We start from the raw sequence: 21430 nt of genomic DNA, 5'->3' as shown, positions 1-21430 counted from the left end.
GAGGAGGACAGACCCTTACCAGTACAGCAACTGGGACTAAATAAGCTCTGGAGAAAAAGAAGGCAAAAAAACCCAAACAGGAACCAATAAAAATGTGGCTGTTACGTGGGGTGGTGTACACAGCGAGAGTAGCCAAAAGGTGGAGAAAGCTAAACACATGCAACTCTTATGTGACTGTTTATGTCCAAGTGCACAGGATATACACTGGCCATCTAGGTATTTCCATTGGACAGTGAACTGACGTGCTCTCAGCCTAACTGCTGAGTGTTCTTAAGTACTACCATTGCATGTATCTGTAGGCTGTCAGCATAGCAAGGCAAATATAAAAATGCATCATTAGAGAATTAACAAAAACATTTGAATCCAAAGAATCTGAAAATAATTTTATAAATTGCTAATGAAAGCATGCAGTCTACATCACACTCATATCTCTGACATTGCAGGTAAACATATTCTAGGGGAGTCCTGGGGGATTTGGTTAAAGATAGCACCACTGCAGATACAATCAGAATTTTTCAATCAGAATATTTTCACTGAGGGGATTTTTTGTTGCACGGCTAGACAAACACTGCTAGCTAGACAGTGTTGTTTTCAGACATTTCAAAGAGATGCTTATTTTGTGTCAGTCAAGACAATGCACTTGCTTTTCCAGGTTTTCTTCTAATCCAATTGTCCACTTGACTATACTGTAAGTGTGTTGCACATGAAGAATCTAGTGACGCACACCCTTACACTGTGACATCTGCTGCTGTTATGACAACAGCTACTGCAGCATTAAGAGCTAACAGGAGGTCCAGTGGCAACATCAGCCCAATGTCAGGAGAGCTATTTCACTATGCCCCTCCTCCACCTCCTGCCCTCCATCTTTCACCGCAGCCCCCCGACCCACCTTCCATTTGGTCACACTCTTTTGTTTTATTGCGCCTCTCCCTCCCTAATACAACTGGCAGAGAAGTGGAAACTAGTTGAATAGTCACCTCTTCATTTCTGAAGCTTCATTAAATGGCCCGAATCCCTTGTGAGCTCAGCATCACAAATTACTTATCCTTCCAACTATAATATATACTATAAATACATTTTGCATTTCAGCCCACAAGTGTACTCCAAACAAAATAAAACATATTTTCACAGGCAAAATGGTATGAAAAGAAAAGCACATGGTTTTGATAGCCACAGTGTGCAGTCTGGCTGGGACAACTTGCCATAATTATCATATTTCAGGATGACTTTACTTCTTTTTATTTCGTTTTTTCTGTTAACTTTGACTGCCTGTATTATTACTTACAAAGTCCTTAATCCACTACAACCTTTAGTAAATGAGCAAAGCCAAGGTTGTAGTGGGTATACAGGTACTTGGTGGCTTATTGAAGAACAGAGTATACTACCCTGTGTACTATTGAGCAGGGCAAAGCTGGTATCTCGAGATTTAAACATGACAAAGACAATGAAAAGTGCTACGAGTGTTTTGTGATCTGATCAATTACTTTTCATGATTATTTTTTCTTTTACATCTCATTCATAGATAATTTAATTTTAATATTAATCTAATGACTTGACAGACATCCCTGGCACAGTTTACATCCACTTGTACCCAATTCTAAAATATTCATCAGAAGACAAGAGGGACTGAGCTACTAATGATAATATAGTGCAGACCTCCCAGCGATAACTTGTGTCACCACCTGGTGCCCCCAGGTGGGAATATTTGGCCTTGGACTAAGAGCATGTGGAAGAACTGATGGAGCAGTAAAGGGTAGAGGTAAAAGGTGGGAGGAGTTTTACACTAAGAGATGGTCCCATATCTGCTTTCTTCTACACAGAGGTGTCTACATAACAAACAGCTGGACTACTCTACCCCTGCACTACACTCCGTATAGGCACAACTCCTAACTAGATAAACCTGTATTACCCTCCAATTCTACATCAGATTATACTCTTACATCATGTCTACGATGGACACAATTTCATGTAATGCATTTTTCCGTTGCGTGCCCGAAGAAGCCCCAAAGAGCCGTTTATTTTAAATCAAACCCTAAGCAGCTCACCTTGCAGTGGGGGGTAGTCGTCAGAGTCTGTGTCGCTCTCACTGCTGTCCTCCACCAGGAAACTGGGGTAGTTCCAGGACATGCTGACAATGCCATCCGACTCATGCAGCAGAATGTGGGCCAGCATGCGCCCATGGCAGTCCATCACTATCACCTGTCCATCTGCAGTACCAAACAACACCTAGAGAGACATATTAAACAGTTATTAGAGAGACAAAGAAAGGAGAGAAAAAAAAGAAAAATCACAGACTTCAACATGAACTTGGACACAAAAACAAAGAAAAAAGATGGAAAGGGAGGCACACTTAAAAATAGACAAGGAGGTGTCAGATAGACAAAAGAAAGCCAAGAGAAATCCATATCACGAACAAAACAACTTAGAAATAGACATTAATGGGATGAAGTCAATGAACAAAGACAGAGACACATATACAGACTTTGAAGTTTGATGATGTCCAACCTGAGCCGACAATTTAACAGCATGAAGGCAAAAAAAATAGCCTTACAAACCACAACACATTCAAGACAGAGGACGGTTGCTGTCACTCACAGATAACCTCCCTCAGGGCTTGTCTTTGTGATCTGAATGAAAAGTCCACATACTACAAGTGGCAAATAACAACCTAAAACTATTTCTATTAGCGTTCAATAAAATTCAACAAAAAAATTCAACTGGCATAGTGCTACTGTAGGTGGAAGCGTCATACCCATCCCAATTCTGTGGCATGCGTGCGTTACCTGCTGGTCATCGGGGGTCCAGATACCACAGGTAATCTGGCTTTCCAGATTGATCTCGGAGGACCAGTGTCTCTGCCCGCTGACTGATCCCACCAGTACAAAGCCATCACGGTAGGAAATAAGAGCCTGGGTGCCATCATGGGACCAGGTGAAGTCACTCACCTACAGGGCACCAGACATATTAGTTAAGGATGAAATGATGAGAATAAGATGCTAGCTTGATTATTTAAAAAAACAGCATTATCCAACACAGACTTTTTATACTGATTTCATTTTAACTGTTATTTTCTAATGAAGAAATTAAAGAATTACTGGATTTACTAATATGGCCATTGTTTTGATATTCAATTTGCATCAATCTTATGATAGTAAATTGATTATCTTTGGACTGTTGTCCAGATAGAACAAGGAATTTGAGGATGCCTAATTGTGTTTTTGGAGAATTATAATGGGCTTTTTATTCTAAAAAGCAAATAATGTAAAATACAATATTTTTCCAGCAAGAATGAGGTGGTTCTGGCCTGTATTATCAATTTCAAAGTGTTTTAGGTGCCTACGTACTCTCACTAACTGGACTCTAATGATGGCATAGATCAGGACTTCAAAAAACTTTAGAGATTTAGATTTTGTCATTTAAAAAAGGGACACAAAAGAGAAAATGCCATCAGGATATGTCAGACTAATCTTAACGAATGACAGTGACCCACTGTACATTGATTGGCGATTATCAAAATCAGCACATGCTATGAGAGGGAGTTTTTTTCCAGTTGGAAATTGTTGGACAAAAATGGCTCAGTCAGTTACAACATGGCATGAATGTGCAAGCAAGTGATATCTTTTTCTCCGTGCTGGTGTTTAACCCTACTTTTTCTGTTGAAATACTTTGTTGTTGAAGGTACTTGTTTTGCTCCCATTACCGTTTCATATCGTGCTTATACTTGCTATGTATATGAACGCCATTACATTTTCATGAATACTACTTGTATTTCTGTACATGCTTTCCATATTATTACTCAGTTTGCAATAAAAAAAGCATTTTAATTACCGATTTAAATTATGTCCCATTTCTGTATAATGTGTTTTACCTGCGCTCCACGGTCATTGACCAGCTCCACGGACCAGCGGCCCTCATACTGGATCCAAACAAAGATCCCTCCATCTGTATCACACGTAGCCAGTTTCTGGAAGGGCTCATTCCACCGCACCAAGACCACCTTAAAGACACAGAAAAAGGACAAAAACTATCATTAGAGAGACTGTCCTGTGTCCTTTTGATGGCCATCGTCTGTGACCATGTCAGTGTTCTCTAGTAAGATAGGCATTTTCAGAGAACTATGCAAATTAACTAACTCCAGATAGTGTTGTGTGTATGGCAAGCAAAGGATTTAGCACTGGCCTTTTTGTGAAACAGCTTTGTACAACAGTTAATGTGAGATGATCAACAACACAATGCATTGTCAGACTGTCCTTGATCAAAACTCTTGCCTGCACACTCACTGCAAGTAAATTGGGGCGTCAGCTTAAACACCTAAAACCCAGAAAGTAAAATCCAAGTTCCCACATTTCAATGAGCTAAATTTAGCAGCGAACCAGATGAAAATATATCACAAAGTGGGTTAACCTCATTTTGAAAAAGTTGGAAAAAGGAGCTGCTTATATCCTGAATATTAAAGACAATGAGATTCAAACCACGCTACACTTCTCTTCAAACATGAGTGTCCCTCCTTGTTTGAGACATTATGGTGTCAATAATGGGAAGCCAATATTGCGTATGTTTCAATGCACAGGTTATATTTCTATTTTGTTGAGATGCAAAAAAGGGCACCGATGCACAAATGTCCCAACAGAAAATATTATATTGTGGTTTCAAGATCAGACAGACATACTGTAAACTACAGCCTCTGCACCAGAGACTCACCTATTCATTGGTTTCTGTATTTGCCCAGAGGTTAGTAGACATAGACATGGATCATCATAAGCCTAAGGAATGAGTTGCAGAGGAATAAGGTGTTGATCACTGGCAGAGAGCAGTATCGATCTAACTGTTCATAATCTCTTTCTTTGTTAGTGTCACCCCTCTCGAAAACACCAATTACAATCTCCATCCAGCCTCCTTCTCTCCCTACACGTCTATCTGTCTGGTCTTCTGTAGCATGACTCAGCCTATTCCAAGAGGAATAATCCTAAACAGGGAGCAGCTCTGCTCTCGCTGAGTGAAGCACATGGGCTGTACACGTTCAAACACACAGCACAGGGCAGGTTTTAGTGAGGCTTATGTTCTCTGAGTCCACATCCAATAGATCAGTGGCTGAGAGTTGGATTACCCAACCAGTCTGTTTTTTTTCCCACCCCAAAACAACAACATCCCCCTCCTAACCCCACACAACAAAGACGCAGTCCAATCCAATATCCACGGCGCAGTGGAACAGGTGTTAACAACGATGTGTTCCTACAACAATTTTTTATTCCTCTGAGAAGAGAAAGTTACAGAAAGGTTAAAGAAAACCAAAGTAAGCAATCATTCTCCCCTCAGCTATATACTCTATAACATCTTCAACGTCAACATTAAGCTGCTTAAGCTTCAGGGGAAACGAACACTGAAGATACATAACACAGTGAAGGCTTAGTGTTTAATGAGGGAGACGATGGTTGAAACCATCATCTGTAAATACATTAATAACAAGTTAAACTTAGAAGGTGCTTGATTGATCAATAACATCATTCTTTCGCTTTGCAATCAAATCAAAGCAGCTGGAGTATATAACAATCAACATATTATAGAGTTTTTGGTCCAAGTTCTACAGTAAAGTTATATAGTAAGCAATTTTTTGTGTCCATGAGTAATGCTCCTATAAATACAGAAAATGACTAACATTTTCTAGTTTAAGACTTTTCTATGCAATTATAGCAGCAATGTTGAGGTAACTCCAGTTACCAATTACATTTATTCTGCAAGGTTTCCCAACAATTCCCTATTAGTCACTTTCTGTGTATTGTTATGTCAGAAGTGATAAAACACAGGGTTGTCCCAGGCGAACTTAAAGTAACTCACAAAAACATGTTTATATGAATCCACCATGTGCAGCCCTTCAGTGTAATGAGTAAACAGTAGGAGTCATCACTCTCCTGGCTCTGCTCCCTCAGCAATAAGGTGTCCTGTGAGCCGGATTTACTGTGTTTTTACTTCCACTTCCAACGGTACACAGTAAATCCTAATGTTGCTCTATAGGTGCATCTCAGCTGCCAAACCACAGGAAAGAGGAAACAATGAGACCTGGCCTGTTGCAGGTCCGCAGCTAAGGTCTCTATGTCATACTGACCGAGATGACCATATTCACGGACCATTAAAAAAAGGCCTGCCATCTATCATTCAGCAACAGCAGTCACCCGATGCGGCAAGGCTCGGTGGATGCAAAGCTGACAAGCTTCGGCGGTAGTGTTGTCAAAGATAACACATTTCCATGCTCAAGGATCTCAATGGGGTATTACAAATGTGTCTTGTTACTCTTATGCACTGTCTACAACCTCTGGTGAGCAAAATTCATTTTTTGAATAGTATTATACAACCTAATTCAGCTCCATCCAATGTAGAAATAAGGCTTTATTTTAGGTAGGAGCACCAGTTTGTATAATTCTAACATCAATTTCACAGTACATAAACTAACAAAAAGATCCAATCTAATAACAAAAATGAAGGAATTAGCATCAGGATTACACATGCTGTGTTTTGCCTCTGCAGCCTTGTGGAGGTGAGAAAATCTGTGTATGCGTGTGTAAATTTAACTCAGAGTGTAGATTAGTGTGAGCTGGTCAGGCATCCTGCAAGGGGGACAGCTGAGCACCTCACTGTTACGCAGCGATCTGGGAGCTCAGACGTCACATGGAGACAGACAGAATAAGAGTGGTAAGCCACTGGACAGCAAGGGGCCTAAGGGCTCATGAACAGAACAGGCACAAGCACAAATGCAAACATATGCAGACTTAAAGAATCACTATGCACAATGTAATTATTGCCCATGTGCTCAAATACCCATTCAAAAGTACCTTAGAATAAAAAAATAAAAAAAATACATTTTAAAAATGCAGCACAACTAAAAAAAAAAGCATAAAGCCAGGTGTTTTCAGGCTAGGCAAACCAATAGAAGAAGAGACTACAGGTTTACGATCCCTTTAACCCTGGCCAGTGCACGGCCATTGACAATCTCTCTTTGTAAAGTTGGTACTGTCTTTACTCCCGCAGTGCTTTTTCTCTTGTCATTGCAGCCCTGGCCTCTTGCTGGGACTTGGAGACTGGGAGCTGAGCCGACCCTAGCAACTTGACTGAGGAGACCAAATCAAATCAAGAGACAGCTTTGGGTTGCATTGGAGTCAGCAGAAGTGAGAGGACACTGTGACACCGCAGTCAGGAACACATGGGTCCAACACTGGTCTCTAGCACCTTCTTTTCCTTTCTTTTTTGCGAAAAGGTTACAAATGAGTAGGCTGGAGTGGTAGAATAGGACCTCAATGTCTTCAAGTTCAAGTAGAGCTGGAGATTATTTAGTCAAACTTTTACAAATCAAATGTGTTTTTTGTTTTTTTGCTCACATCTATTCATGCACATACTATAAATGACACTATACATTGCATGATGAAAGTTAGGCACACATGCACTTTTCATGGGTTTATACCCTAAATAGGCTGGAAAACGTTATAGTTACAAAAAAACATACAAAATGTACAAAAAAACCTAGTTCAGTTTAGTCTTTTTAGTCACACATGGGAAATTCGGATAGCAGCACGGCAATAATAGACGCATCAAACAGACTTATTAATCGGTAAAACGGAATAAAAAAAACATAAATTATAACATGCAAGGGCAGGTATAAAAAAAGACAAATTGAAAAATGCTGGCCCACACTTAACTAATAAGAAGAATCATTTCAAAGTCAAACCATCTGGCAGAGAGTAAAAGCTGATAGTGTGAGCAAGCAAGAAAGAAACACTCTACCCTTCCCCTCCACCCTCTCCTCTGATTCTGAGTCTGACATGATATTAAATCAGACGCAAAACTCAATTAAAGAGAAGTGCTGCGCTGATATAAAAAGCCAAAAGGCCGGAGTGCTTTGCAGAGTGACAGAAAGGGCAATGGGACAGGACCTTCAGGGGACGTAGAATCTGAAATGTTTACGAATGATAAAAACTTCAATATCAATATTTGATAATAGAATTTACATTGCTTATTACTGGGTGGAGGAAAGTAGCTGCAGGCAAACTGTGTACTCAGGGTGTTGGCAAGGTAGACACACCGACTTGTCTGTGCAGTTAAATGATTGTTCAACAGTGTAATTGTAACTTGTGATTTATTATTTAATGTATGCAGATTGTTTTGGTCATACCTCCTCCCTACACTGGTCTTTGACGGTTGTTGAGTACATGGTACTGACTTTACATCAGACTGAATGTCGAAAAGATCAATAAAATGATAATTATATTCAGTATACTGTATGTCCCTGCTCACATGGTAGCCACAAGGATGTTATTGATATTTAATTGGCTCTTCATATTACATTTATAAAAAGTGAAATATGTTTTAACGGGAAATGCAGTAGGACATTGTGCGTAATTACATGACAAGCATAAAACAATCTGTAGCATGACAAGACAATAACTTGTCTACAGTTTACTATGTTGTATTTAATAGTTTTTGCCATTCCTGAGATGCGTTTCTGGACTATTCATTAATAAAAATGTCAAAGCAATGGGTTGAGCTGAATCAAACTGACAAGTAGAGAACTGTATCAGTTTGTGTTTTTATTATATGTCAGGCAATTACTGAACCTACTGAACTTTTCTGAAACATAAAGCAGCAAACAAAAAGACATACATAAGGAGTATGGTGCTTACATTTTCAATTTGTTTTGTGTTCACAGCCTTTTGCTGACATAAGAAGCTTTTATCCTGCAAATAGCACAACTCTAAAACAAAGTGAACTCAAGTGTGTAGATATGTCCATCTGGTCACTGACTACAAACAACGCTAATATCAAAGAGCACCTGCGTGCACAAGCCACATTGCCCGTCTTAGAAGATTTCTAGCAAGCAGACAAGTACACCTGGATCTAAGGAAGCAGCCAAGTCTTAGTATTATGCAACATGTCCTCTCCAAGGATGGATTAGCACTCTAAAGCCATTTCCAATATGCACATTTGCTGAGACCGTTTAATGGAGTGAAGGGTCGTGTACTCTTCAATCCCGAGCCGGGATTCTAATGTCAAAAGGCCAGACTAGAAAAGAGTAGAAGATAGTGCTCTAAAGGAAGATGTGTAAAGGCATGACAGTGACCAGGACAGGGGAGGATATCCTGATAGAAGGGGTGGAGGATGGAGTGCTGTGGTGCAGAAATAGGAACTAATTAGAAAATATAACAAGACCAGGGTACACGGAAAAGTGTCAGTACACAGGTGGTGATGGACAGAGGTGAGTGACACTAAAGGAAATGGCAGAAATGCAGCCCATAAAAAGTGATGACTTTACTCAGACTTTCATCCGCTTGTATAGCAAGGAAATTTATGCAGCATTCTGTCTGTCTGGAAATTCTTTATTATGGTCCCCATTAAGTCTGAACAGGCAAGGTAGTTGTACTGCCATTTAGAAGAACTGTACAGGTCCCAGGTCAGTGCTGGTTCTTGCACAGGCCATCTAGCAGAGATATCACTGATTTATTTATAAAGCTTCGCCAGGAAACAACTTTAAACGCATGAATACATTACAAGTGAAAAATGAAAGGCAGAGAGGACAATCTAGTGGTGTGGTTCAGCTAAGAGAGTGGTTCCCTCTGATCCATCACGATGAGCATTATTAGGAGAAGAGTGTAAAGACCCCATGAAGTATTGAATGAAGCATTTACAGAGGACAACAGCGCAACGAAACATGAGCTGAGGTATACATGAGCTGGTGCCCTGGGGTCACCGGTCTCTTTTGGATTAGTAAAGAGCCTGGATCTGGCCTCAAAGGGAAAACCAACAGGTGGGACTCCTGCAATAATACACCCTTAGTATGAACACGTGTTTTTAACTACCATGTACAACTGTTTCAGCAGTCACACAACTTTAAATCCATCACTAAAAACGGCTTTCAGTCACAACAATTCATAAATACAATTACATTGTGCTAATGACATTAAAAGAATGCATATTTTGAGCAACATCCCGCCTTGAGATCATCTCTTAATGTTCTTCTTTCTCTCCCAGCGTATACGGTATGGAAATTGGAGATGCATTTGTACTTTCTAACTGAAAACAACTACTACCCACTGTAGCAACAATACACCTAATGAGCCATGACGTTGCAGCACTAAGGAGGCTTTTAATCTTCAAAATAACCACCAATATATTAAGATTTTAGAATTGTAAAAATTTGAAAAATTATTTAAAGAATAACTCAATTATTAAAAGTAATAGAAAGAAACATTATACAACCTACAGCACACTGACTCTACAACATAACAGTATTGGTGCAGCGGATATTTTCACTCAAGACAATGTCAGGATTATCTTGTGCGGCCCTTCTCCGGAGTTTTCCCTTTCACACACAAAGTACGCAACAGGAGATTCAACGTGTATGTGTCAGACGCATTTTCACTTACTGGAAATACTCTGATTGGTTTAGATGAGGTGTGGTGCCTGGCTTGAGCATACAGGGGACAGGGCATGACGTGGATTACTGCAGTCCAAGACAGTTTGTATTTTTATCATAAAGAACAGAGTCAGAGATCTTGTCGTTCCTCGAATCTGACTGAAGATATCAACATTGGTCCTTACTGACAGAAGTTTCCGAACTTCGTTGCCTTTCCTGCCGTCCTTGTGTCAATCACCCTTTGTCTTCATCATCTGGTGTTTGTTTTCTTCCGGTTTCACCAGCCGCATTATAGAAACATCAACCCGCCCACTCGCTCGCCGTGAATGCTCCCCACAAAAGGGCTCAGTTGGAGATTACACGGTCTTTGTACTGGGGGAGCTGGTCGGGTCAACTCTGTTTGAGGTCCGATCCAACTGTTTGTGTTCTCACAAACCGCTCTGCTGGGTAATGTCTAGATAATTTCAGGATTCGCAGTGCAAGTGTGAAAGGGCCTCTAGTAAAGCACGTATGTACAATTGTACCCTAAAACAAATAGCCAAGCTAAAGAAGTTGCCGGGATTCTGACAATTTACCCAAACCCTGCATTTGTGGCCAACATTTCAAGCCTGCCTCAGATGTGCAGCTCTCATGGAGAATGAACCGACTCCTAGTGACTGATCTGCTCAAGCATTTGAGTGCACTATAATGGAATAAAAAGCAAAAAGATTGTCAAGAGGCGTTGATCTATTCCGATGCCTGTCCCAGAGGAATTACGCTGCAGCATCCGAATAGTGACATTAAAAGATGCAAAACTTTTTGCTTTCATCTATTTTTAATTTTAAGTGTGGTGTAACTGACACACCTGCTGCTAAAGGTCAGTAGCTCTGATTAGAAAATTATATAAAACAAAAAATAGCATCAAGACAATCGTGGCCACATTTTCTTCTGTCTGATTTATTTTTAGTCTATAAAGAAAGTTTACTCAAACAGACTTTAACTGTTATTTTGTGATGTAAGACAAAGTGTGTGCAAAAGCCATAATGTGAAAAACTCCTATAGAACAATAGAGAGTTAAAATCAGTCCACTTAACCACATCATTTTGAAAAACAAAACAATCAACGACAAGACTAGTGTGGAAATGATTAGTTGATTAATCGATCGACAGAAAACCACTCAGCAACTATTTCAACCGAAAATGCCAAACATTCACTGGTTCCAGCTACTCTAATGTACCAATTTGCTTTTCTGTTTTACATTACTGTAAACTAAATATTGGGGGGGGGGGTTAGAAATGCTTAGACCCATATTAGACTATTAATTCAGTATTCTATTCTAAGTTGATATGGAGTATAATAAGAATAGAATACTGAATTAATAGTCTAATATGGGTCTAAGCATTTCTGCTAAGCAACCAAGCTCCATGAAAAACACAAAACATTGAATATAAAGTAGGTTTCCATTGACACCCACTGTGAAAAGATGGCTGTGGGAGAGAACAAAAGGAGCATGGCCCCACACACCTTTCTCCCTTTGAAGCTGTTACCTTGTTATCTTCTCTCATCCTGGCTGAAGGGGAATTAGACACATAGGAGAGCAAACCTTCATCAGAGATGTACTACAGACCTTGGACCTGCAAAACATTTTCATTATCTGAAAAACATCACAAGACCCTACAAAATAGGTGCTCCAGCAGGACAAGAGCAGAGCTTCACCACAACACAAGATGCTTTTATCTAAAGTATCTTTTAGTGCTATGAGTGCAAACTTTTTTTTTCTTTTCTATTTTTTTTTTTAAATCATCAGTGTACTCAAGTGTAAATCAAACCCTTTATCCAGAGAGAGAGAGAGGCAGTGCAACACTCTACAGGAATACAGTCCTCTACCCGTCTGTCCTTTTCTTAATTGATGTCTGACAGCTTAAGATCCGCCCTGTACTTTACTACATTGCCTGTTTTGGGCAGAGTCCAAAAGACACATCCATTCCGACGCTCGCTTACATTAGAATGATCACAGGACACCGGGGTCTGATACATCAACAGGAATAATGGCCAAACTTAAAGATGCTGGCATGAGTATTGATCTTGGCAGGACTGGACTCCTAAAGAATTCATGTTGCATTTTTGTTTGTGTAGTCATTCATAACATGTCTTGGGCTAATTTACGTGAAAGGACACTCGTCACCAATGACTCCAAGTGTTCAATGACAGTGGTGATGTTTAAAGGACAGGGTTGTCAGGAGACGTGACTGCTGAGCATGCAGGTTTTTTAGACAGGGAAAGGTTACCCAAATGCAGTGACATAGCTCTTTAAAAACTACATTTAAAACATGAAATAATGTTGGCCTGAGGAAAGGTTTTGCGTGTTCTAAAAACATATTTTAATACCTTGAGAGGACTGGACACTATATACCAAGGTCTGGCGGTCATTTTTCTTGGCGTTAGACTGTATAGGGCCAACAGCATTCTCTCCTCTGGGATATAAAATGACGTGGGTGAGCAAACAGATCTGTCATAACTTGACAATTCACTTGGCAGTGTGATTTCCACCACTGTCAGAAACCCCAAATTATGCATTGGGTGGACGAGTAATGGATTTTGCATTTCCCAAAGCATTAATTTATTGCTTTATCTGAAATCTAGAGTGGAAGTGGAAAGGACATTACTACTTTCATTACTGGTGTTGGGATGAGGTCAGAGGGCAGTGGGGACATTTGCATTACTTATCTCAACAGCATTACAGTAAAGTCAGAGACACAAAGCTGTATGGGGTAATTTAGGCAAGCAGCTGAATGGCGCCATTTCTAACTTTGAGAATGCATCAACACCAAGGTGTGAGCTTCAATGCAAGTCCATAAAATTTAAATGTGTCTCTTCCAGTACACCATGCTTTACCTATCAAAACATGATGATGATGATGATGATCATAATGAAGGCAAGACAGTCAAAAACATTTGGTGAATAAAGCATAGTGTATTAAAGAGGAGCTGTGAAATGTGTATTAATAGTGATGGACAGCTGTTGCATTTGCAACACCAAAATTGGGATTTAGTTGAATATAACAAATACCAATATCATACAACTTCCATCACAGTGATACTGGTAACTTTAACACACAAAATGTATGTGTTAAAATTAATGTGTCAAAATGAAAAGGATGAAGTCAAATTCACTTATGAAAAATGTTGGTAAATTAAAGTTATGTGGGTTTGACCTCCTCCATACTGCATGCACCAAAACAATAAAAAGGGAAATTTCAGTATTTGGACCTAATTCAAGTGAGTAGAGAGAAAACGACATTTCTGCTGCGCTTCAGTCACTCTCAGTAGGGATTCATCCACTCTCCCCTCAGCTGCCTTCTGGAATGCTGACACAGCACCTTGCTCCATCTGACCAACAGCTACACCCACTAAAAGAGAAAACACAACCTGTGTGCAATCTCCACTTGTGCCAGCTCTGCAACATACTGCCAGGAATGTTCAAATACATGGCAGGCATAGATCTCGACATTATTTAGCCAATCTTTCCAGTGACAAAATAAATGGCCTGAGTATACTACTGGTGGGAAACCTTGGCGAGTATAAGGATGGTGAGAGATAAGAACAATGCCAGAGGGTGGAGCACTGAAATGTTTTGACTAGGAGCAGCAGGGAGCTCTTATAAAGGGGTGTCAAACCATGAGTATGGAGGTCTTACTTCCATCCAAACACTACAAAAGTTGATTTCACAGATTACACCACTACTCTAGTTAAAACAGTGAAATCACATGCTGTAGAAAGACTTAAAACTCTCAGCGTGCCACGGCACAGGGTCAGACACCCTTCAACTCAAGTGAACCCACTTTGTGCTAAACCATATACTTGCAACCTGCCCTAAATAAGTAAGACCTGCAGCTTCAAGGACATCGTTCAGCACATGACCCTGCAGCTGGGTAAAGAAAAAAGTAACATGAAATCTACTCTACTCTTAAATCATATTTATGGGAGCCCAGAGTGCTACTAGTAATAAAAAGATAATAGTTTGCAGTCATTTGCATTCCCCTGCATCGCAGGTGTATGTAACTGATGTTTGAGCAGCCAGTTTGAAGGGGAACAATAATCTAGGTACTAATGCCAAGTCCTCTACCTCTGTATTATTAAGAAGCTTTAAATGTACAATGTTTTTTTTAATGGAACGAATGTAAAAAAAACTACTTTTAAAGAGTCATGTTTAACAGAGAACGAAAAAAAAATGCTTTATTTAATTTATTTTTTATCCGAGGTGCAGTCATAAGAGATGTGTTTTTAGCCTTTGGCAGAAGATGCATAGGCTTTCAGCTGTCCTGAAGTCAATACGGAGCTCACTCCACCAATAAAAAAATAAACAAACAGTCAGGATGCCACATTGCAACTTTTACAATGATTTTTACTCAGATTAGACGTTTGTTCGTTACCTTATCAACACAAATATTAGAGTTTTTAATTGATAAGGAATTACCCAATGTGCGTTTTATCCATAAAACTCCTCTTACCTCGCTGTTGTGTCCTCGGAGGTTGAAGTTTACTCTCTGTGGGGTGGGCCGGTCCCGTCTGCAGTGGCTGGACGTGAACGTGACTCCGACAACTCCACGACCGTTCCCGGTAGCGAGCCAGCCCTCCTCGTAGTAGCGCTTCCTGCACACCGGCTTCTCCTTCTCGCTCTTGGGCATCCGGCCCTTCCAGGACAGACACAGGATGTTGGAGTCGCTGCAGAGGACTGGGCCATGCTCTACGGCGGCGAACATCTCTGCAGCTCTCTACACCCCGGTGGATTTAAAAAAAAAAAAAAAAGAAGAAAAAAAACAATACCCGGAGGGGAGGTAGGGGGGTTCTTCGGAGGGGTTGGTTTTGTTATGAGCGCCTCTCCTCTACTGAGGTTACTGGTTCGGTGTCGGATGTGAGACCGCGACAACGGTGCATAGTATTTGCCCTTTCCCTAGGCTATCTCTGTGATTTGCAATACTGATTATTAAAAGGTGATCAGTGAACACTTCCCCAAAAGTAAAAATGGGGTCACAAAACTGTGGACTTTAGCGATGCTGGATTGAAGAGCCGAATGGGCTGCATACATAACAAAAGGCACTCATTCAAGTCATTGTGATGAATTTGATCAGTGAGCTGCCTTGTTGATGATGTTTCAATGACAAGGCAACAGATGAGAGTACCAGAAGATTATTTAGAAATCCACAGTGGCAGATGATTCTAGACTCCTGTCTGCTGATCCAAAAAAGAAAAAACTTTATCTTGTAAACTTATCAACAGGCGATGCATCCATTCCATTCAACACCTCCCAGTGCTTCCAGTTGAGGTTTGTAACGTTTCTGTCCAGTTCAGTGTGTCATTTCAGGGCTCCGTGTCCTCCTCATACGACCCCGGCCGTGTGTGTGAGAGGAGGAGCAGGGACTCCATCAGCTGTCAGCCTGCAGGAGAGCTGCTTCTCCCGGTAACGTCATCACGTCAGCCAATCTGCCTTTTCAACCAGCCTCAGGGATCCCATTGAGGACCGGCTGGATAATACGAAAAAGAGAATGTCATGACACATCACATATATATCACACAAACTGTCACTACCGATTAATACAATATTTGGAGAAAATAAAAATCCCTAATGATGCATAGGGTAGACGAGAGATGGATTTCTTATTTCCCAAAGCATTTATTTATTGATTATTAAATCTAGAGTAGAAGTGTAGAGGACATTACTACTTTCATTACTGGTGCTGATATGAGGTCAGATTGGGAAAATGTGCATTTATCTCCCAGTAGCATCTGTGTCTAATGTGAAAAGCATCTTGATAGATGCAGAAAATTACAAAAAATATGTATCTTGACTTTGTTACAGTAAAGTCAGAGACACAAAGCTATATGAGCTGATTTCTAATTTTGAGAACGCAAAAAACAACTTGAGTGTGAGTGCAAGTCCGTAAAATCAAAACATCTTTTCTCCAGTCCACCTTGCCTTACACGTTAAACATGATGATGACAGGAAGGCAGTCAAGAACATTTGGTGGATAAAGCACGATGTACTGAAAAGGAGTTGTGCAGTGTGTTTTAATTTGTTTGAATTGTTTTATGAAGCGGACAGTTTCTGGGTACAAGCAGTGTAAAAGCACTTACCTGCTGCCCACAGCCAGAAATTTAAATGTTAATGCACAAGCCTAAAATTACCCCTCACTTACTGTTACTTATTATCTGTAACTGAGCAATCCCTTTATTTCGAGGACTATCCTGCTCAGCGGAAGGATATTTGACTAACTGCTAAATTATTCAGACGAACCATGTTTAATTTTAGCTCCTGTTTTATTAGGCTTTGCTACACTGATGTACCAAAGCAGCCTCTCACAGCGAAACTGTTAAATAAACAGTAAAATAGGGAAAAAACTAAACAATGGCCTAAAGTGGTTCTCAAATAGGAGTATGCATACTGCTATGGGTACTTTGGAGTATTGCAGAGAGTACAAAAGATATTTGGTAAGTTAGTTTAAAAATATCAGTTATGCATAACTTCTAAAATAATTATACTATTATAATGAATTAACCTGGTGATAGATTCTAAACATTTGAAATAGAATGTATTGTTTTTTTCAGTTACAATGTTGTTTAATAAATCAGATACTGATGGTGCAGTGCTGTAATGTCTGTATTTGCTTTCTTTCTACTAAAAATGTTTCGCTTTGGTCAAGTGGTACATGGCTAGAATATCTTTTCAAAGAGTAGCCTACATTATAGAAACATGTTTTGAGATCCAATGTGATAAATGACCAGGGAGAAAACAAAATTAGACAGTGACAATTATAAAAGAAATCCAACGAGGTCCGACAGACAGACAGACAGACCAGTGGGCACTAACGGATGCTGTTGACTGTCATCGTACAATAAAATGACATCCGATGCACAACTGGTGTATAAGAATATAAATCGACATTGGGATAAAGTCAATTATCATAATGAGAAAATATAGTGTCCACATCAATTCCAAAAAGACGGTATGCGGGGAACCCATCAACCTAACGTTACCTCCAGCAAAATAAATATAGTATATTATGCCAATTTGTTGTACCGTTAATGTAAAGAAAGACCCAGTGATGCTAAATGTCCCTTAAATACTGCTGAAGCCCGTCAAATGATGCTAAATAGCCAAACACCCATGACCGTGCTACAGCTAGCTGGATCCTGGATGTTGGATCGAGACAGAGAGCTGGGTGGGCTCCACGGATCAAAACATGTCAGCAGTGGGGTGCAGTAACGCTAATCCAGCTAACCAAGATGCTAACGTTAGCTGCCTGAGTTGTTCTCTCCACAAAGAGCAGCCAGTGATGGTTAAATGGCTAACAGACAAACTAGCTGAACCTGAGCCACCATCAGCGGAGCTCGGCTTCGCCCATTCGCTGCTGGCACTCGTCGCTAACAGGCTATGGCTAGCACGTTAGCCGCTTGTTTATTCTAACCCTTTTTCCTTCATATTAGTACGTAGCTATTCATAATGTTCATGGGTTAGTAGCGTAGGGGATAACTCGGAAAAATAATATCAGACCTGTCGTCAACAAAGCCGGAGAAACATCAATGGCCACTGAAGTGCTTACCTCTGCTCTGTGCTGCTGCTGCTTGATCCTCTGCCTGCAGCTTGCTGCCGTACACTGGCAGGGCCCGATACGGTGTCACGTGACAGGCACGTGAAGACCAATTAAATTATCACAGTTCAATAACTGAAGAGTTACTTATCTATAATTTCATCTTCTCGCAAATGAGGATGTATAAAAGCCCAGCCCTTATCAGCAAATGTGAAGAAAAAAAAGATCCTGTAAGTCATTACAATGAGTAGCCTACGTTTCTTAAAAATAATGTCTAAGTTAGTATCATAGACTGCATATATATTGACAGTCTATGCTTAATATGATGGACTTTCTTCAATAGAAGAAGCAACTTTGTGCTGTTTTGGAATGGAGACAATTTTAAAGACTGTGATATGTGTAAATCTTACACATTGGTAACCTGTTTTGTAATTTTTGGGAAGTAACAGATCCCCACCAACACATTCCTTGACCACAAAAACTGACTGCAATGTATTCAATGTCACTTCATAGATACCTTTACACGTAATGTAACTTGCAAGGCTATGAAAAACTGTATATCTCTATCTTAACCCTAAAGCATAGCATAATTTTTTCTCTCCTTTTTCTAATATTTATTTGCTTCGATGTTTGCATTGGATAGCTTAGTTACCTGTTTTATTTGTATCTTTGCTGTAAATTCTATTTTCTACAACTTTTCTTACGGAATAAAGATATTGACATCAATAGTTTTATTGTGTTAATTGTTTTTTGAATTGTTGTCTAAAATGTGCCAGAACCCTATATATTATATTATTTGATTTTTACATAGAATTGCTTGTTTTTTCCCAAGATGGATTGGAGGACTTGTTGACTCATAGTATAGTCATGTTGATACACATATCCGTCTGTTAACATGATTCTGTTCACGTGGTTCAGAAGTGCCCAAAATATATATATATATATATAAAGTCTTTCATATGAAAGCGAAAATGTCACTATCAGCTTCGAACAATTCTTTGCCCAGCATTGTATGAAAGCCTACAATATCGATATCCAATGTAGATGTATTTAAAAATCTGTTTAGTAATTAAGGTTGTCCTCCTCACTCATCCAGCTGTGTAATCGGGTTGCCAATAGTTTCCATAGTCAGTTAAAGAAGTAGTTTCCCACCACAGACTGTAACGTGAGCTTTCCAAAGCATCCGGTGGCCACAGTAGCAGTTTACACTCCAGTACACACGAGGGCAGCACTGAAGAGTTCATTTGACTTCTGTCCCACCTTCTCCAGAAACATGGCTGCTCCCATGGCTCTCAGGCGAGAATTATTTTCTCTGGCAAGGAAAATTAGTGGAATCTCACATTTGGTACAGTAACTAACATGTTTTTTTATATTTATACAATATCCGAACAATTAACTAACGTGGCAGTTTGAAGTAATCGGGAAATCTCATAATTTGGTGACAGACGGTGGTTATGCAATAAATGTCATCTCTAAATGTCTGCTAACGTAAGTTTATTTACAGACACCGAGAGCTTTGGGCGCCTGTTCAGGTCACAGGATATGTAATATAATCAGGTAGGCTACAGTTTTTTTCTTCTCCGCTCGTTTTAAGTTATTTATTAATAACGGTATTAAACACCAGTGCACGTTCGGTTCTGCAGCAGCAGATTCATCACAACCTTTTGAGAATTAAATGTACTTATTATCAATAAGGTTGTCCAATTGTGAAAGCAGCATTGCACACGTTTATCATTAGTAAGTAAATAAGTAAATGTATATACAAAGAGCCTATATCGATTTAATCTCTATTTTATCAAAAGTTAAAGAAGATCAAACCCATAAGGGTTTTTAAAAAATGAAATAAATTAAGACCAAAATATGTAATTATAATATAATAATACTAATAGGAATGGTAAGTAATGAAGGAGATTATTCCAGTTTGGCATCCAGAAGTGTAAAAGGCTGCAACGTTGGCCTCTGTCTAGCCTTTTAATTGGCAGAGTTTATTTGGCTACTGATCCTAAAATCTGCTCTGAAACTAAAGGAAGGCAAAGAGTGTTGTTGACTATAACAAAAGCTCACATTTTGAAGATTTTACTCAATGCAGAATGCACCAAACCTAAATTTCCAACAGACATATTAAATGGACTTAAACAGGATTGAGTGTGAAGCCAAGTCCTACAGTTTTAGTCCCAGAATCATGTTTAAATAACATGATTCACTGTTCTGTCCCTGCAGGTCCCATCTTCCATTGGCGTCCAGCACTTCCTTCCACACAGCAACAGTGTTTTTATCAACACCCGCATCGGTAAATTATTAGTACAATTTATTCATCTCAGTCTTTTTTTAACGGCTTACTATTACAATAACACAGAAAAGTCAGTTGTCCACTCACGTGCATGTATCTTGTTTCCTGTTTACATTTGTTTCCTTGCAGATCACTGTGACAGAAGAGCCCGAAACGCTGTTTCAAAATGTGTCAGTGTTGGTCAAAGGCCATGACAGGGCCGTGTTGGACAGCTATGAGTTCTTTGCCACCATGGCAGCTAAAGAGCTGGGCATCAACATCAAAAAAGTGTGAGTGCTAAGCTGCCACACAAGACAGTAGCAATGTTAGCCATACATTATAGCGTATCTTTCTCAACATTATTTTGATATTTTTTTCTCCGCCACAGTCATGAACCTCCTAAGGACATGGAGAGGTTTACACTCCTGAAGTCAGTTCACATCTTTAAAAATCACAGGGTCCAGTATGAGATGAGGACACACTACCGGTGCATCGAGGTAATGAGTCTCAACAATCTAAGTAGTTGTTATTTAAGCCTAACAATTGTTTGTGATGATTTAGTTATGAGAGTAAGATGTCTCTTCTCTGGTTTTGTAGCTGTCTCATATAACAGGCTGCACAACGCAGGTTTACCTTGAATACATCCAGAGGAACCTCCCTGAAGGGGTAGCCATGGAGGTGACAAAGGTTAGTTACTGCATAGCCAATCGTACACCAGCAACAATTCTTCATAAATCAATATATTTACTTTTGTTTTTTCTTCCTCTCTGTTCACGTTATCAGACCGCCATGGAGAAGGTTCCAGATCACATCCTTAAACCCATGTGGGAGGACCACCCCATTGATGACAAGCCCAGCCAGTGAAGTCAGTAATGAGCGACAGATGCTTATTGGATGTGTTTCCTTAGAGAATACGTTTGGTAAATGGGAAGACGTGGAACAACCGCAATAGTAACATATGTTTGTCCTGGACTCGGGAACTGCTCATCACATAGATTTCAACATTATCATCGACGAAGTTGAACACACCACGGAAAAACGGCCAGCTGTAGAACTTGCATTTATTATGTCTATGTATAACAGTCTTCTTTTACCGTCTGTGTGTTTTCATTGTCTCTTTGTGGCAAAACAGGGTGGAATTGCTTTTTTTCATTACATTTATTCTGAATTTAATGACTAAGTCATCTTTTCTGTG

General features: G+C 39.8%; 2 protein-coding genes across 4 annotated transcripts in view; one reads left to right on the top strand and one right to left on the bottom strand.

Moving 5' to 3' along the window:
* tulp4a (TUB like protein 4a) overlaps nt 1–18063 on the bottom strand; it is a 31181-nt gene extending 13118 nt beyond the window's left edge. For 2 of the 3 annotated variants that reach the window (XM_034900713.1, XM_034900715.1), the window contains exons 1-5: nt 17979–18063; nt 14889–15902; nt 3869–3997; nt 2784–2945; nt 2046–2226 (exon numbers count right to left, since the gene is read on the bottom strand). In XM_034900713.1, the coding sequence (XP_034756604.1) occupies nt 2046–2226; nt 2784–2945; nt 3869–3997; nt 14889–15140 (724 nt within the window). In that variant the 5' untranslated portion in view covers nt 15141–15902; nt 17979–18063. Of the gene's footprint in view, nt 1–2045; nt 2227–2783; nt 2946–3868; nt 3998–14888; nt 15903–17929 lie in introns of all 3 variants that reach the window. The other variant, XM_034900714.1, reaches the window with a different exon arrangement.
* Nucleotides 18064–19098: 1035 nt separating this feature from the next.
* mrps10 (mitochondrial ribosomal protein S10) lies at nt 19099–21267 on the top strand. Its single transcript, XM_034900402.1, has 7 exons — nt 19099–19311; nt 19471–19523; nt 20187–20256; nt 20386–20525; nt 20624–20732; nt 20833–20922; nt 21019–21267. Exons 1-7 carry the CDS (start codon nt 19240–19242, stop codon nt 21097–21099), a joined length of 615 nt encoding a protein of 204 aa, XP_034756293.1. The 5' UTR covers nt 19099–19239; the 3' UTR covers nt 21100–21267.
* Nucleotides 21268–21430: the final 163 nt, after the last annotated feature.

This window comes from Etheostoma cragini, chromosome 18 (genome assembly GCF_013103735.1).
Source record: "Etheostoma cragini isolate CJK2018 chromosome 18, CSU_Ecrag_1.0, whole genome shotgun sequence".
NCBI classification, from domain to species: Eukaryota; Metazoa; Chordata; class Actinopteri; order Perciformes; family Percidae; genus Etheostoma; species Etheostoma cragini.
This window is presented reverse-complemented; position numbering and strand designations above follow the sequence as displayed.

What these genes read in the sequence shown, in the direction of transcription:
- mrps10 (XM_034900402.1), top strand. Translation starts at nt 19,240, where the DNA reads ATGGCTGCTCCCATGGCTCTCAGGCGAGAATTATTTTCTCTGGCAAGG. An exon ending in TTTTATCAACACCCGCATCG is followed by an intron (nt 20,257 to 20,385) that starts GTAAATTATTAG and finishes GTTTCCTTGCAG; the next exon opens with ATCACTGTGACAGAAGAGCC. An exon ending in GGCATCAACATCAAAAAAGT is followed by an intron (nt 20,526 to 20,623) that starts GTGAGTGCTAAG and finishes TCTCCGCCACAG; the next exon opens with TCATGAACCTCCTAAGGACA.